The 17,555-nt window shown below is 39.2% G+C and overlaps 1 protein-coding gene across 2 annotated transcripts; it reads right to left on the bottom strand.

Moving 5' to 3' along the window:
- Positions 1-864: 864 nt before the first annotated feature.
- On the bottom strand, positions 865-17,359 carry LOC132854196 (kelch-like protein 12). 2 transcript variants are annotated; one of them, XM_060882463.1, is made up of 6 exons: positions 17,277-17,359; positions 13,530-13,723; positions 7,051-7,300; positions 4,571-4,708; positions 2,297-2,514; positions 865-1,408 (listed from the first exon to the last, which is right to left on the bottom strand). In XM_060882463.1, exons 4-6 carry the CDS (start codon positions 4,662-4,664, stop codon positions 1,313-1,315), a joined length of 408 nt encoding a protein of 135 aa, XP_060738446.1. In that variant the 5' UTR covers positions 4,665-4,708; positions 7,051-7,300; positions 13,530-13,723; positions 17,277-17,359; the 3' UTR covers positions 865-1,312. The 2 variants fall into 2 exon arrangements, with proteins under 2 accessions (XP_060738446.1, XP_060738447.1); XM_060882464.1 differs by lacking the exons at positions 7,051-7,300; positions 13,530-13,723; positions 17,277-17,359 and having other exon boundaries at positions 4,571-5,146.
- Positions 17,360-17,555: the final 196 nt, after the last annotated feature.

Below are 17,555 nucleotides of genomic sequence, written 5' to 3'. Positions count from 1 at the left end.
ATGATGTGTCCTCCTTGGTCGTCTTTCATGTAGTCCACTTTGGCTCAAACAACGACAGATGGTGCGATCTGACACTGATTTTCCTTGAGCATGAAGTTCACCTTGGATCTCTTTAGAAGTCTTTCTGGGCTCTTTTGTTACCATTCAGATTATCCGTCTCTTTGATTTGCCATCAATTTTCCTCCTGCAGCCACGTCCAGGGAGGTTGGCTACGGTCCCATGGATCTTAAATTTCTGAATAATATGTGCAACTGTAATCACAGGAACCTCTAGCTGCTTGGAGGTTGAGGTTGAGTGTGGTACACACCATGTTACCAGACAACACAGTGACTACCTGGAGCCCTATATATAGGCCCACTGACTGATTACAAGATTGTAGATACCTGTGATGCTAATTAGTGGACACACCTTGAATTATGTCCATTTGGTCACATTATTTTCAGTCTTTTCTAGGGGTACCGTCATTTTTGTCCAGGCCTGTTCCATGAGTTTATTTTTTTTTAAATAATTCCGTTGAAGCATGGTTGAAAAGCAATGTCTGACTCTCATTGGTTAACATTCATAGAAGTTTTATTTATTATTACTTTTGTCAGATTAAGGTTTTTCTGTGACCATTGTGAGTTTTTCTTTCATTGACTAAAGGGTACCAACAATTTTGTCCACATGTGTATGTCAATTAGCTATTACTTATACAGATGATAACACTACAAAGAGTGCATTAATAAAAACCTGCAATTTAAACTGTAGTCAGCCTTAATGTTGAAGATGCATTACATGCTGTATTATTTGCAGTGTTTGTCTACAAGAATGCTACTATGTATTAAATCCTACACATTCAGAAATTGAGCCTGGTGGGCATAAAGATTAGTTTAGAGTCAGATTCAACTTTATTGTCATTACACATGTACAAGTACAAGGTATGCAAGTATGCAGTTTAGGTCTAACCAGAGTGCAATAGAAGCAAGTGCAGGATATACAGTGTCTACATGAGTTAAATAAATGAAAGAAAATGGTAATATAGGAGTCATTTACAGACGTGTATGTACTATGAACATAAAGTACAGATGAATATATATGTACTATAAACATAATATACAGATGGCTATTACTATAAACAGAAATATACAGAAGGATATGTACAATGAACATAATATATTGCTATTATAAACAGAAATCAGGTGGATATATACAATGGTAACAGTCCATTAGCACAATAACGAAGTGTGAGGTGGTGGTGGGGGGGTGGGGGTAACAGTGTAAAACAAAACTATTCAACACAAAATACAAGTAATACAAAAATGAAAAACATTTTCTATAATGAAGCAAATAAAATGTCAGAACTAAAAGCTAAACTGAACATTTGTTGGCCATGGGAGTCACACTGGTCCAGTGGCTCCTCAGAGTCCACCTAAGACACACACACAAGTCTGATGTTTTCAGGCTACCCAATATACATCATGTTAGTGTTGATATGAAATAACATTTTTGAGTAAGGTTAAAGACTATAAATCTTATCTAATTATCCTTTTATCAGAGAGGAGAAGAACAGTATTTGAAGAAAGAAAGTATCAGTCAAATGTGAATACTAGACAAAGAAGAAAAACAGGTTGAGGAACACAGGGATGTACAAAGTATTATTTACAACAGGTCCACACTTGAATTTCACGCCAGAATTTTTTTTTTTTTTTTACAGACAGATTCAAACTTGTGGACCACCTCACACTGTTATACTGGCTACATGTGTATGTGAGTGTGGTTTGTAATGAAGCAAGAATATACCAGCTCATATGATGTCTCAACCATCTTAAGTAACTGTTGTCAAATAGATGAACACCACTGACTACAATGTAAATTTCATGCATCAAACACTTCATACATCAAACTATTTCTATAATTTGCCATCATCAGTCATGTCCAGACTTCTGATGTACAAACGATTCCACTATCCCCAACCACAGGTATTCACCATGATTCCATGACTGAAAGCCGAAGCCTGTTCTTGGATCTGCTGTACTGAAGTCTGTACTTGGATATGCATTTATAGAAATATAACAAAGGGCCAGTAAGCAGGAAGAGTTTTTATTTCCCCCAACAACACAAGCAACAATAAAGTTTTAACAAACGATGTGCTGTTTTCAAACAGCGCAGTGGTTGTTTTCATGATTGTAAAGGCTCAGCAATAACATCATTGGTAATCCTATGGTCTTCTTGGATATGATTAACATTACTACAGCATTTGTACGTATGGGCTGCAAAGCTTTGTGAAATATCCATGCTCACACTGTGTATGGTCTACCTGAATTTCATCACATTTGACTAGCTTTTCCACTTCACTCTGACTGAGGAGCATGAACTCTTCATGTTGCACCACCTCAGAAAAGTGCTTCTGGGAAAAAAGATCTGCTGCCTGAATCAGATCAACGCAGTTATGTGTGTCTGCAAAATCTCGGATGCCCAGACAGTTGGATGGGTCTAGCTGACTGTTGAGAAAATCACAGCAAACCCTCTTCACACCTGAAGGAGAGAGAAAAAATAATAAGGTTTTTAAGACAAAGGAAAAAAACAAAAGAAAAAAAAACAAGAAAAAAAACAAGAAAAAGTAAACAAAAAAGAAAAATATGCCTTATTCTTGGATAGACTTTTATTATACAAGGGTTTACTAATAGGCCCAAAAGCACTATTCTAGACATGGCAAGGAAACCCAAGGAAAATCAGAGCCCGCAACATTATGTACCCAGGCTGAAAGTATAACAATTTAAACAAATGCATTATTCACTGTGTGCACAATTTACCCAAGTAAGCTGCCAAATGCACTTAAACTTACCAAATGCAAATAACTACTCGCTGCTTCTTTGTGCTTGTAGCAACCATTAGATTTTACTATAAGAATATAACATATATAAATAAAATAAATATATTTATTATATATAATATAATCCCTAAATAAAATGCCATATGCATTTCCTATGATGTTCAAAGTGAGACTGTGTACCACCTAACCTGCACTGAACTAACATAATTCCATGCGCAAGGCAAACATTTCACAATTTCTACTTGCAAATGGAGAGCGGTTAAACAGTAACAAAATCTTGCAGTGGATCATTTCCTGTTGTTTGCTCAAAATTACAGACTTGTGCTCATCTCCATCATGCAGAGCCCCCTGTACTTCTGAACAAAGAGCTCTGTGCAAACAGATCACCTCTAGCTAGCAGCTGAGCACCATGTGGTTGCCATTTTCCCCTTAAGACCTCTCTAGTTTAGATTAATACACAATTTAGACACTGCATATACAGTATTAAACATCAAATATATAAGATCACTGAGCTGTTTTTTTCCAATCTTCAACTGTCCAGTTTCAATGAGCCTGTGAACACTGTAGCCTCGGGTCGTTCCTGACGGAAACCTCGATGTGGACTGATGCTTTTGTAACTCATCTGCCTCAAGGTTTGGCATGTTGTGCATGCAAGATGCTTTTCTTGGAAGAATGCTTTTTTTGTGCAAGAAGTCTTGCTAAAATCTTCTGCTATGCATCTGTCTGAGTGTATGCACTGAGCTGATGCCACATGATGACTGAGTAAAGAATTACATCAATGAATAAGAGTCTTATTAAAGTATGAGTTTAGTGCATAAAGAATGGCTGTGAGATATACTTTGAGATTTATGGTGAGAATGGGAAAAAGAAACACACTTGAATAAAACACAGAGAAAAGGTTTCAGGGTTCAAACAACCTTTACACAAGGTAGTAGCCCAGTGTAGATTTGAATGTATATAACGACTGTCACTTCTACTTTTAACCAATGCCCAGATACTAAAAAAAAATAACAGGCAGGGTGACAGTGCAAATTACATGATGCTGCAGAGTCATGTGGGGGGAATTAACCCATCTGTATGTGACCTTTTGTCTAACACACACTCAGAATGTGGATAATATTAGAATTTATTTTCTGCACACAGAGCAGTGGAAAGGAGAGAATAGCGAGTCATTGAGTTAGAATACAGCTCCATCTATTCGAGAAAACATTTCACGTGATTAGAGAGCACATGGGAAATGGCGCACATTAAAAGATTATTGCATTTATGCAAACAGAAATAAAACTATCAACATTCCCAGAATTATGAACAGAAAACACTCTAAAAAATCAACCCATATTTTTAACTTTTAACACGGAGCTGCAATAGAAACAACTCACCCACTGCAGTTCTTTCTAGCTGTGCTGCAGATAGTTCGAACTCAGCGCGCTATAGCGCCACCGGCGAGGCCAATAGGAAGCGCGATCACATTACAGCAGGATTTACTTAAAGAAGCCTCTATAATATTTATCCCGTTACATATATCTCATGCCTAATGTTGACATTTCCCTCACGCTTCTTTAGATAGCTATAAAATTTGTATATATTTCTACATACTTTTAGGCCGGATAAGCAATGATAGGTTCTGCTAATGTGGTTTTAAGTGTTCTGAGACATCTTGTACTGACAGGTATAAGCACCAGCAGCATACCCAAAACTATGTGTGGTTTGGTGATGTTCTGTCACATGACCTCAGGAAGCCATTTTGTGAATGTTTACCTTTGAGTTGGAGCAGGCAGGCAGCGGGAAGCAGCTCCTGTACATTCTCTACAGTAACCAACACTGTGTAAACAAAGTCCAACAGGATGTCCATGGTGGAGGCTGTGAGACCCTGAATATCTGACCCTTCTCTGCCAGCTAGACGGAAAAGAAGAATAGAGGACAATTGTTTAAATTCAGTACTTTAGATACTTATATAGAAGAGGTGAACTCTCCAATCTGTTATGTTGGAAAATGTGAACCATTTTTGTACAATAGCATATAACAATGGTTAAGATGTGGGACTGCTGCTCTGAAGGTTGTGTGTTCAAATCCCAGGACCACCAAGCTGACACTTCTGGGGACTTGAGCAAGGCCCTTAACCCTCAACTAGTTACTTTTATAAATGAGAAAAATTAGTTATATCGCTCTGGATAAAGACGTCTGTCAATGCCGTAAATGTTTAAATGATGCGTTTGTTTTATGTTTTAAAGGATGCGTTTTACAAGGAAAAGAAAGTAAGACAGAGAAAGAGAATCTAATGAGGAGATGACTGTTTATCATGGATATAACATGACAAACAGGATATATATGGAGTGAGAACAGGTGCGAAGTTGTATCTTGGCTCGTTTCACAACATGAAATCTAACAATAAATTGTTAAAATGTCATTCATTAATACATTAAACATTATAATCATTAGCAAATCTCAGGGGAATAAGTGGAACGACAAACTCCAGACCAAGCTGTTACAGTCACGCACAGACACATGCACACACACACACAAACATCTGCATTACATTCACACAGCGTGTCATGCTATCCAAACATTAATTTCAAAGCCGAGTACATCACTGCTCATGTTATGAAAATAAAACCTTTAATTTTTTTTAAACATTTGTGTCACCTATTACACTGAAAAACAGGTTATAGTGGATAGTTTTTTGGAAATAAATTTCTCTGAGAAGGTCCACCTTTAAGGAAAGCCCTGCCCTACTGTACTACTACTAATAATACACATAAACCTCATGTACAAATCATAAACCATGCCTGTATTGTTTTCAAATAAACAGCAAGTTACAGAAAAGTGGGTCAACTAAACAGAGTATGAAGTTATGCACCATGACTGAGCTTTAACATCTTTTCTACAGGCTACGTTCATTTATATTGCCCAGAACCACAAACATCTTTCTCTAGATCTTTGATGTCTTTCATGCTGAGAAAGGTCCACACATTTCCCCCCATGTACTTTGCATGTCATTTGTTAAACAAACACTAAAAGCACATTTGTAGTTGTAGTTCAACCGTAGTTTGAAGATAGCCAGTGAGCTCAGCGGTTCAGAAATCTAGGCGAAGTTCATTCCACCACCTCCTTGCCAGAACAGAAAAGAGTCTTGCTGTATACTTACTTACCTCTTACCCTGAGAGATGGTGGAACAAGTCAAGCAGTGCTGGTAGCTATGAGGGTGCGAGGTGCAGTGCGAGGAGCAATAAGAGCTTTGAGGTAAGAGAGCTGGGTCATTTTTGGCTTTCTAGAAAAGCATCAGTGTTTTGAATCTGATGCGTTTAGCTACCGGAAGCTGGTGGAGGGAGCGCAGCAGTGGGGTGGTGTGTGAGAATTCAGGCAGGTTGAAAACAAGTCATGCAGCTGAATTTTGCATCATTTTGCAGAGGACAAATTGCGTTCACAGGTAGACCTGCCAGCAGTGAGCTGCAGTTGTCCAGTCTTGAAATGATAAGAGACCGAACAAGTACCTGGGCAGCCTGTGTGGACAAAAATGGCCAAATCCTTCTGATGTTGTAGAGAAGAAACACATTAGCAACATGCGAGGAAAAGGACAGTTGCTTATCCATGGTGACCCCAAGATTGCCAGCTGTGAACGGAGGGAAGATCAGATTGTTATGCGGGGATATTGCAAGATCCTGAGATGTGGATGAATCACCTGTGATGATCATCTGTACCCTTTGGGTCAATTTTTTCCCTGAATTAAGATCTAAATTAAACCAAACACTGTGGTGCATGCAACAAGACAATGCAGCTAAGATGACCAATGTCTGTGCAAGTACAGTTAAAGCCTGTCCGTGGGTTCTCAAGGGTGCCCCAGCTTACTGTAGTTTTCCACAGGGAACACCAGTAAATACTATAAATAGGAGATGAGTGTGGTCTATGATATTCTGTGGATGACATATTATCTGACTATATTCAAAAGCTGCCAAGCAGACAGCTCATTAGTGTGTACATAAAGAGGTAAAAAGAAAAAAAGGTAAATATAGATGTGTGCAAATACTATCTATCACCATGATTCAGCTCCAAGGTTTCAGCTTGCAAGCCCATGAGTACAAATAGCATTCAGGTGATTCTCACCACCCCTAGTGGTTTGAAGAGGTGAAACGGGTATGAATCTGGAAGGTTTGTATTGCCTTAAATAGAAAAACACTAGTCATTTCAGACCAGTTCTTCACTACAAAGTAGGGTCAGATTTTTCTATCCTTTGTGCTTACCTCACTAGTGAACATGATACAGAAATAATCACTACAGGCTGCCAGTACAATGCGGTGGGCAGGAAAGTCTGTGTTTTCCACTCTCAGGGTGATGTCACACAGAGTGTTGCCCTTCCTCAAGGCGTTCATGGCATTCAGGATGGACTTGGCGTGTGAACTGGTCATGATGTCCTTGGGCGCCATGACAACAGGCAATGGAGAGGAGCGACACTGCCGCAGGCAGTGCAGGATGGTGAAGTATGTTTTGAATCTGTGTCAATAAAATAAAACAGTTCAGTGAAAAATGTTAATTCTTTCTCACTTGCATTCTGAGTACAGCTCAATGTAAGATGCTATAATTTCACTTTGTCTACTTTCAATATAATAGCTATATCACAGACCTGAGATCAGAGCTGTGATGAAACAGGTTTTAAGACTAGTTTCCCATTTTCATACAAGATGTACGTTGTTTTGTTTATTTTGACGTCACTAAATCAGTCATTGGAATGGAAATGTGTCCAATTCAATCCGATCCAATCTGATATTGATCAAGTAACCCATCATGGAAATGCTGGGTAAGAGGCAGGATTACACCTTGGATGGGTCACCAGTTGATCACAGGGCACCATACACACATTCACACCCAGGGACAGTTTATCATAGCCAATTCACCTACTGCTGCCACCACGGAAGTGCCTAATGTAACCATGGCTATAACACGAATAAATAGTATATCTTTAACAGCTACTGTGGTCACGTCACATGAATAAACAGCACACACAAATCAGTTATACATACCAGTAAGAGCTTCATATTCAGCTTCAGAATCAGAAAGATCTTTATCAGAATCAGAAAGATCTTTATCTGAATCAGAATCAGAAAGATTTTTGTTGCCAGGTGTTTTCACATACGAGGATTTTGTCTTAGTACAGAAGCTCCACAGTGTAACAGAATGACATTGACATAGAGTTTGTATGTGCAAATTCATTCATTCATTTTCTACTGCTTATCCAATCTACTCGGGTCATGGGGCGGAGATGGGAATCGAACCCCCAACCCTGGAGGTGTGAGGCAAACGTGCTAACCACTAAGCCACCAAGCCACCGTGCCCCCATGTGCAAATTGAAATGTGCAAATTGAAATATAAATAAGCATGTGTTTTAAGTAATAATGTAAGAATAGTGTTGTGTGTTCCGTGTATGTCAAGTGTTCATCAGATGGATAGCCTGAGGGAAGAAACTGTTCCTATGTCTGGTCGTTCTGGTGCTCTGGGCAACAATCTGGTTATTGCCGTGTATGTTTAAAAGGGGTAAAAGTTGGTGCAAGTGGTAGTGAACCGAGCTGCAACTTCTCAGCCAAAACGCTGCACGTCACTACGTAACGAGATAAAGGAAGAAAACGACAACGACGTGAGGACGCTATATTCGACAGGTCAACTTTTTTTTTTTTTTTTTACCGCCATCTTTGAGAGGTCAACGTTTCACCGCCATCTTTGTGAGGGCAACATGCCTCTTCTTCTTTTTGCGCTATACAGCGTTTTCGTTGTAATAGCGCCGTCTTCAGGGCAGTTTGATACAACGTATAATTGGCTTATAATTGGCTTCTCACGTTTTATGTGTATGGAATATGGAGCACATCTTGCACATGAAAAAAAGTTCATCGAATATTTCAGTTATAACGTTCCCTTTATAATTTTGAGCTCTTTACTTTACACTTTTGTATGACTTTGCTTTTTTATTTGTTACATGCAAATAAAGCAGCATTAACTAATTGGACAAGTGGTCAAAGGCTATTGATTGGTATTAATAAAAAAATATATCTAGAATTTATAAATTGTGAATATTTATATAATAAAATCAATATGCAAACACATATCGAATTTTATTGAAAGAAATGGTTAATTATTTATGTTCTTCTACGTTAAGGGAACATTCCCCAAATCTTTTATACGTTAAGGGAACATTTCCCCAATCTTTGTTACCAGAATGTCAGGTGAATATTTTCCAAATCATACTACACAACAATACACAAATTTCGTCCCTTCTATCTACCTCGGGAATTCAGCTCGGTCATAATCAGTGCCGTTTATATTCCACCTCAAGCGGACACGTTCACTGCAGTATGGGACTTACAAGAGACACTAACGCGACACCAAACACAGCATCGGGACGCTGCGCTCATTGTGGTGAGAGACTTTAACAGTGCCAACCTCAAACGCGCACTACCGAACTTTCAGCAGCACATCACCTGCCTCACCAGGGGCGTTTAAGAACCATTTAACACACCATTTAAGAACAGCTACAAGGCACAATCACGTCCACCGTTTGGGAAATCGGACCATGCCGCCATCTTCCTCATGCCTGTTTACAAACAAAGGCTGAAAGAGGAAGCTCCAGTTCAGAGGGATGTCGCACGCTGGACTGACCAATCGGTGGCCGCTCTGCAGGACGCTCTTGATGACGCAGACTGGGACATGTTCAGGCGCAGCTCTGATGACGTCAACATGTTTACGGAAGCGGTTGTGGGATTCATCGGGAAACTAACGGATAATACGGTGCAAAAAACCACCATCAGAATGTTTCCCAACCAGAAGCCGTGGGTGGATAAAACCATCCGCGATGCTCTGAGATCCCGCTCCGCTGCCTACAACATGGGACTCGCCACCGGGGACATGGACGAGTACACGGCTGCGTCTTACAACGTGTGCAGAGCGGTGAAGGAAGCAAAGCGGCGCTACGGGATGAAAATAGAGGCACAGTTCCCACATGGTGGCTCTAGGAGCCTGTGGCAGGGATTAAGGAACATTACGGACTATAGAACACCTGCTTCTAGAATGGGGAATGCAGACGCTTCTCTGGCTAAACATTACGCTCGCCTCGAGGCTGCAGCTAACCACGCTAGCGGCACAAACAGCATGCGCGCTGAGAGAGCTGGAGAGGTAAACATGTTCACCATCTCGGAGCATGACGCAGGGCTGTCAAGTGTCACGCATTGAGAGTGACAGCCACTCATTTCGGTCTTTTGTCACGCTCTCCCGCCACACATCGCATTTTTCACGCAGAAAAACTTTTTGACTATGTATCATATATGCCGCAGCGCCCAAAATGTATCAGTCCGCACCGCTGTCTCTATGGAACCGGGCAGGAATGACACTTATCAGCCAATCAAAAAAAGGGGCCTGATCTCCAACAACGACGAGACGGCCTACCTACAGGAGACAAAAAACCTGGAGAGATGGTGCCAGGAGAACAATCTTCTCCTGAACATCAGCAAGACTAAGGAGTTGATAGTGGACTTCAGCACAAAGCAGGAGCGGTCATACCAACCACTAAACATCAACGGGACCCCAGTAGAGAGAGTGGACAGTTTGCGGTACCTGGGTGTTCACATCACACAGGACCTGTCTTGGTCCTGTCACATCAACACCCTGGTGAAGAAGGCCCGGCAGCGTCTGTACCACCTGAGATGCTTAAGGGACTTCAAGCTACCCTCTCAGGTGCTAAAGACTTTCTACACCTGCACCATTGAGAGCGTCTTGACGGGTAGCATCACTTCCTGGTTTTGGAACAGCACCATGCAGGACAGGCGAGCCCTCCAGAGGGTGGTGCAGTCAGCTGAACGTACAATCCACACCGAGCTCCCTGACCTGCAGGACATCTACAGCACGCGGTGCCGGACCAAAGCCAGGAAGATTGTAAAGGATCTCAACCATCCCAACAATGGACTCTCTTCTTTGTTGCGTTCAGGGAAACGCTTCCGCTCCTTGAAAGCAAAAACAGAGAGAATGAGGAGAAGCTTCTTCCTGCAGGCCATTCGGAGTCTAAATCAGGAAACACCCAGGATCTAGGATCTAGTACTGGACCCCTCTCTCCATCTTCACTGTTTTTATGCACACCTTTTTTGCACTGACACTTTAACTCTGGACTGTTACTGTAACGCTGGACTTGCACAGCACAGTGCCACTTTATACACTCTATACACTATTTACACACCATACTTCACCTGGACATTCTAAGGACACTTTAACTCTGGACTTGCACAGTGCCACTTTATACACTATTTACACACCATACTGCACCTGGACACTTTAAGGACAATCTTTAAAAACCATACACATTTATGTATATGTATATTTATGTATATACATTATTTTTCCACTTATATTTCATATTTTATATAGTTTTTTTTATATAGTTTATACTTTTTTATTTATCTACTTTTGGTTTTGGTTTATTGTTTTGTCCTAAATTGCATTCCTTTTTCTATTCTTATGCTTATATACCGGACAGACGCAAAAAGCATTTCACTGCATGTCGTACCCTGTATGTATGTGACAAATAAAATTTGATTTGATTTGAAATGATACAATTTCATAATGAAAACTGTCCTGGAAAACTAAAATGGACCAAAAATTTTGAATAAAATTCAAAAGTTTAAAATTTAAAAGTCTTTTATTCATATCTTGTTAGGTAGAGGAAATGTCTTGGAAACTAAAAGTAGCCAGAAGTAGCTAGGTTAACAAAACAGGTAACGTTAATGGAGTCTGAAAAGGTAGGTTATGACTTAGTAAATGAAACAGGAGCAGGTGACGGTAACAAGTTGGAAATAATCGCTCTTTTATGATTGCTCCAATTCACTAAATTGGATAATGTGTGTGCATGTACTTTTTTTTTGTAAAGAATATCAAAACCAGACACCGACCAAGGGAACATTTTAAAAATTACCTACGAAAATTGTTTTCTCACAAACTACAGATTATTACATGAAATCATTTACAGCAGATGAAAGACTTTAATATTTTATACCTGCTTTTATAGTTCTAGACACCTGCACCACCCAAAAGCTGTAGCTACTTCTCTCAGACACGAAGCAGGTTTATCCAACAGTGTACAGACTGAACAAGACAGGAAGAGGTAGCACTGCTCACACAACTCTCAGTGGTCTGTGACTAAATGCCTCTCAAGATATACACCCCCCACCCCACCCCAGCAGTGTGACAGTGCCTTGAAGACTAAACCGTGAACAAAAGCCTAAACAAATAGTCCGTTTTTTTTTAATCTTCATCTACTGTGTATGTAGTGTTTGTGTAATAACCATGAACAAGAATTTACAGTTCCTTGTATTGAGGAAAGAATAATAATAAAAAAAACATATATATACTTTTTTGATTTAAGCTCACATAATTGTCTCAAGCAGCCGTTTAACAGTTAATAAACTTTATGTAAAAATGTGTTTCTGCAGGAGAAAGGGTGACATTTGTGGTACCATTTTACCAACACAGAGAGAAACACCTAAGTACCCTCAGTTCCCTGTTGGCAGATACCACAAAACCATGAAAAAGAAACTGTAAAAGTATAAGCAAGTTGATGAGTCTTTCTCCAATGTTGGTCTTATCCTAAGACCTTTATTATAAAGAATGCATCAGCTTTTGAATTTCTTATATATATATATATATATATATATATATATATATATATATATAATATATATAATGTTGTGAAATGTGAACATTTATTATTGTTGTACTTTACGACTGCTCTAAATGCTTTCCGTTTATATAATGCCTTTCTAACTCTCAAGGTCACTGTAAGGTTATGACAAGTTTGTATTAACACGTTTTTCTTCACTACAGGGAAACTTGTTCGCAGACCTTGCCTGTGGTAATCACACACACCACAGAAACTAGTCAATAGAGATCAGGTTGAAAACTGCTGGAGTATTGTTTCTAGCAGAGTTGTAAGATTTGCTTAATATGCCTTCAAGTATTACAACAATAAAACACAGTGATGATTGTATAAACCTTTTAAAATATAGATAATCCCTTAAAGTCAATAACAATAACAGTTTTAGATCAGTAAGCACAGGGTAGGCAGTGTAAACAATAATTCTATCCAAACTGATCGAAAAATGCTCATCACAAGTCATGACTGGAAAGCAAGCGGAGAGAACGATGGAGCTGTTTAGAGGAGGGAGTCATCTGTACAGCCTCCTCCCAGGCTGTAACGGAACTCCTGCAGGTTGGAGATGCCGTAAAAGTGAATAAAGGCTGCAGCCACTGTTACGTGTGACCAAAATAAGACGCCAAAGAGTCGCTCGTGCTTATCAAAAAGTGCAACCGGAAAAAATTATCACCATCATCATGACATACCTCACTTACAAACACTTCCGGTGATCACAATACATTATAAAATCACATATCATAACAGCCACCACCATCACATGGAATATTTGATGAGACTGAAACTGAGAGAGAACAAGAGAGAGAAATCATAAGCATTTAAGACTCAAATATCTCAAATCAAGCCACAGCTAAGAGATCTTCAATCACGCCCTTAGATTTGCTTATAAAAAAAGAAAAAATGGCGCCGTGGCTTGATGCAAAGTGAATGCAAACCTAATTCAGAAATAAGGGTTACATTGCTAAACATCATAAAAATCTTAAAAATAAATAAATAAATAAAAACAATTAGTGTAGTCTATCCTTCAGAAGAATGCCTTACCCAGATATCACATTTCCCAGGAAAGTAGCGTTCAGGGATGCGTGCTGCATACAAACCGGCTCCAGTGATATACATGGCGCCCATTAGGATAAACCAGCCCATCTGCCCCACTGTTGTTGCCTTTACAAAGCCCTCAGCGATGGTGAAGTGCATTGTTGGAATAATGCCACTTAATCCCAGGCCAAGGAACACACCTGAGCACATTCACAAGAAAAGTAGAACTCACAACATGAACACACAGAGAGGTGGGTATTACACCTACGATTAAAGTTACTGGTTAAACATACAGTGCCTTCCAAAAATATTCATACCCACTGAACTTTTCCACATTTTGACATGTTACAACCACAATGAAAATTTAATTTTATTGGGATTTTATGAAATAGACCAAAAGAAAGTGACATAATTGTGAAGTAGAATAATAAATTATAAATGGTGTCCAATTTTTTTTTTACAAATAAATATCTGAAAAGTGTGGTGTGCATTTGTATTCAGCCCCCTTTACTCTGATACCCCTAACTAAAATCCAGTGAAACCAACTGCCTTCAGAAGTTACCTAAGAAGTGCACCTGTGTGTAATTTAATCTCAGTATAAATACAGCTGTTCTGTGAAGCCCTCAGAAGTGTGTTAGAGCACATTAGTGAACAAACAGCATCATGAAGACCAAAGAACACACCAGACAGGTCAGGGATAACGTTGTGGAGAAGTTTAAAGCAGGGTTAGGTTATAAATAAATATCCCAAGTCTTGAACATCTCAGGGAGCACTGTACAATCCATAATCCGGAAATGGAAAGAGGATGGCACAACTGCAAGCCTACCAAGACATGGCCGTCCACCTAAACTGACAGGCCGTGCAAGGAGAGCATTAATCAGATAAGCAGCCAAGAGGCCCACAGCTCAGGTGGGAGAATCTGTCCACAAGACAACTATTAGTCGTGCACTCCACAAATCTGGTCTTTATAGAAGAGTGGCAAGAAGAAAGCCATTGTGGAAAGAAAGCCATAAGAAATCCCGTTTGAAATGCAGTTTGCGACAAGCATGTAGAAGAAGGTGATCTGGTCAGATGAGATCAAAATTTAACTTTTTGGCCAAAATTCAAAACGTTATGTGTGGCGGAAACCTAACACTGCACATCATCCTGAACACACCATCCTCATCGTGAAATATGGTGGTAGCAGCATCATGTTGTGGGGATGCTTTTCTTCAGTAGGGACAGGGAAGCTGGTCAGAGTTGATGGGAAGATGATGGAGACAAATACAGGGCAATCTTAAGATGAAAAAATGTTAGAGTCTGCAAAAGACTTGAGACTGGGGCGGAGGTTCACCTTCCAGCAAGATAATGACCCTAAACATACAGCCAGAGCTACAATGGAGTGGTTTAAATCAAAGCATATTCATGTGTTAGAATGGTCGTCAAAGTCCAGACCTAAATCCAATTGAGAATCTGTGGCGAGACCTGAAAATCGCTGTTCACAGATGCTCGCCATCCAATCTGACTGAGCTTGAGCTATTTTGCAAAGAATAATGGGCAAATATTTTATTCTCTAGATGTGCAAAGCTGGTAGACACATACCCCAAAAGACTTGCAGCTGTAATTGCAGCGAAAGGTGGTTCTACAAAGTATTGACTCAGTGGGGCTGAATACAAATGGACACCACACTTTTCAGATATTTATTTGTAAAAGTAATTTCGACACCATTTATCATTTTCCTTCCACTTCACAATTATGTGCCACTTTGTGTTGGTCTATCACATAAAATCCTAATAAACTAAATTTTTGTTTGTGGTTGTAACGTGTCAAAATGTGAAAAAGTTCAGTGGTTATGAATACTTTTGCAAGTCACTGTACTGTCAGATTTATTGTATGTAAAGCAGGGGATGACAAGAATTTCATTTACATTACATTTCCAGCATTTGGCAGACACCTTTATCCAGAGCACCTTTAAAGTTTTTTATGCTTAAAGACAATGTGAAACCACATAATTTCCTTGCACAACATGATATTTCAGTGATTAGGACTTTGGTTTTATCCATATGAATTTGACTGATGTATGAAAAGTGGTCAGTATTAATCTGCAGGCCAGTCTGTAGTAAGTCGACAAAGTACACATGCTTCCCAAACCATCATTAAAGGCAAACTCATTAAAGGTGGTGGATAAAATCCTACTAGTGCAATAGGGTGTGTAAGGTCTTGTTATAATTTACATATTGCCTGAAAATGACCATCAGTCTTCAGATCTTCAGGCCAGAAAGAACAAATAAGAACTGCATAATCTAGCACAGTTTGATCATCTCTTGTTCCAACACACACCTAATAAACAGCGTAATTATCTGCATCTAAATTGTATGTGTTTGAACAGGAAAACCACAAAACTGTCCTGGACTCTCTGCACTGAGCTGCAGACGTTACGATTCTGTGTCAATAAATTTTCATAAAATTGTCACCGATATTTGTAACTGAATTTTTATAGGAACATAAACAAGAGCATGTGGCCAAAGTCAGGGCTGAGTCCTGACACTAATATAAACATTAAAAAAGTTGCTTAGATGTGGTCATAGATATATACACCTAGATGCCTTGGGGTTCTAAAAATGCGCCAAAACCGCCGCCATCTTGGAACAGGGGTCTTGTACTTCATAACTCATGGACGGACGTTTGTGTTTGGATGTTCAAATGAACGAAATCTTAAAACCAGACAGCAAGGGATTACATTTCACAAGTGAGAATGTGTTTTATGATATTGAATGTTACGAAATTATATTTCTGGTTACGTTGGTTTGTTTCAGTCCTTGGTTAACGATCGCAGCTAATCCATGCTAGTTACCCATTGGTTCCTGGCAGTTAGGAAAACCGACAATGTTTGTAGATTCCGAAGCTCTTAATAAGGACATTAAAAATTGACCCATGCTTTTTCTGCTTAAAGGTGAAAAGACCAGACTTTATGTATGTTTTGTAAGATTCCCTTATCTGTCAAACATATTTCGTTAGATTGTCTTGGACTTAACACAAGCAGAATGCTCTTTTATGAAGTTACTTCACTTAAGGACATATTTAATGAAATTATGCCTGAAAAGGTTTTGGATTTTTTTGTCGTATGTTAATTAAAAAAAATGTATAATATGACTTGCTGTTTATATGTTTTGTTTTTATTGAATTTATATGATATTTGTGTTTTTGTAATTGAATTTTTCCCATGAAAATAGCTTTGATTGCTGACATGGCATTAAATAAAATAATCTGAATCTGTCACACCATTGTAGCAGTTTTGCATGCAGTAGGCCAGGAGTGTCAAACTCAAATTCACAGTGGGCCAAAATATAAAACTGAGATAAAGTTACAGGCCAAACTGAATATTTATTGAAAAATTAACTGCAAATGATATGTAATGTTCAACCTTTTTCATATGGAAACAAACTTTAGTTTTGCTTGAACACAGGATTTGGAACAACCAGAGCTTGATATTACAAACCCATAAGAAATTAAATTTGAAATAAAAGACACATCAGTGGTGTTCATTTCTTATTTAAATAAATAAAATAAATGATGCCTCTCACTGTATCATTTAAGTTCCTTTTTGAAATGGATCTTTTTCAAAACCAACAACAAAACAACCAAAAATAATAATTTCATTCAATGAAAATCCAACTTTTCGTCTATTAACAGTTCATGCCTTGGAGTAGAAAAAGTGCATAAAGAAAGAAAGGTCTGTCCTTTATATTCGTGAACAGATAATCTGCCTCCTACCTGTCTTGAAAGCTCCTATTGTCCATCTTTCGTTTGGCCATTTTTGTGGAGGGTGGCGTTAACTTGCCCGATGTGACTGTAGCACGGTTGTTAACGACTGTCAACAGAGAATGAGGGGCGCTTGCTGTTCGTGACTACGCGTCAATACAGTGGCAAGGCATTCTGGGATTTGTAGTATTAGCGGAGCATGCGGCTAGCCAGCTGTAATGCACATTTGATATGATCTCGCGGGCCAAATATAATTACAAATTTGGCCCGCGGGCCTGAGTTTGACATATG

This window comes from Tachysurus vachellii, chromosome 11, assembly GCF_030014155.1.
Source record: "Tachysurus vachellii isolate PV-2020 chromosome 11, HZAU_Pvac_v1, whole genome shotgun sequence".
Lineage (NCBI taxonomy): Eukaryota > Metazoa > Chordata > Actinopteri > Siluriformes > Bagridae > Tachysurus > Tachysurus vachellii.
The sequence above is the reverse complement of the archived record's forward strand: the minus strand, read 5'-3'. Positions and strand labels throughout refer to the sequence as shown.

Bases quoted from the DNA above. Each gene is read 5' to 3' on its own strand.
- LOC132854196 (XM_060882463.1), bottom strand. From the start codon at position 4,664: ATGGACATCCTGTTGGACTTTGTTTACACAGTGTTGGTTACTGTAGAG. The intron at 2,515-4,570 runs GTAAACATTCAC...TCTCTCCTTCAG, and splicing joins CTGCCTGCTCCAACTCAAAG to GTGTGAAGAGGGTTTGCTGT. The intron at 1,409-2,296 runs GTAGACCATACA...TGTGTGTCTTAG, and splicing joins TCAAATGTGATGAAATTCAG to GTGGACTCTGAGGAGCCACT.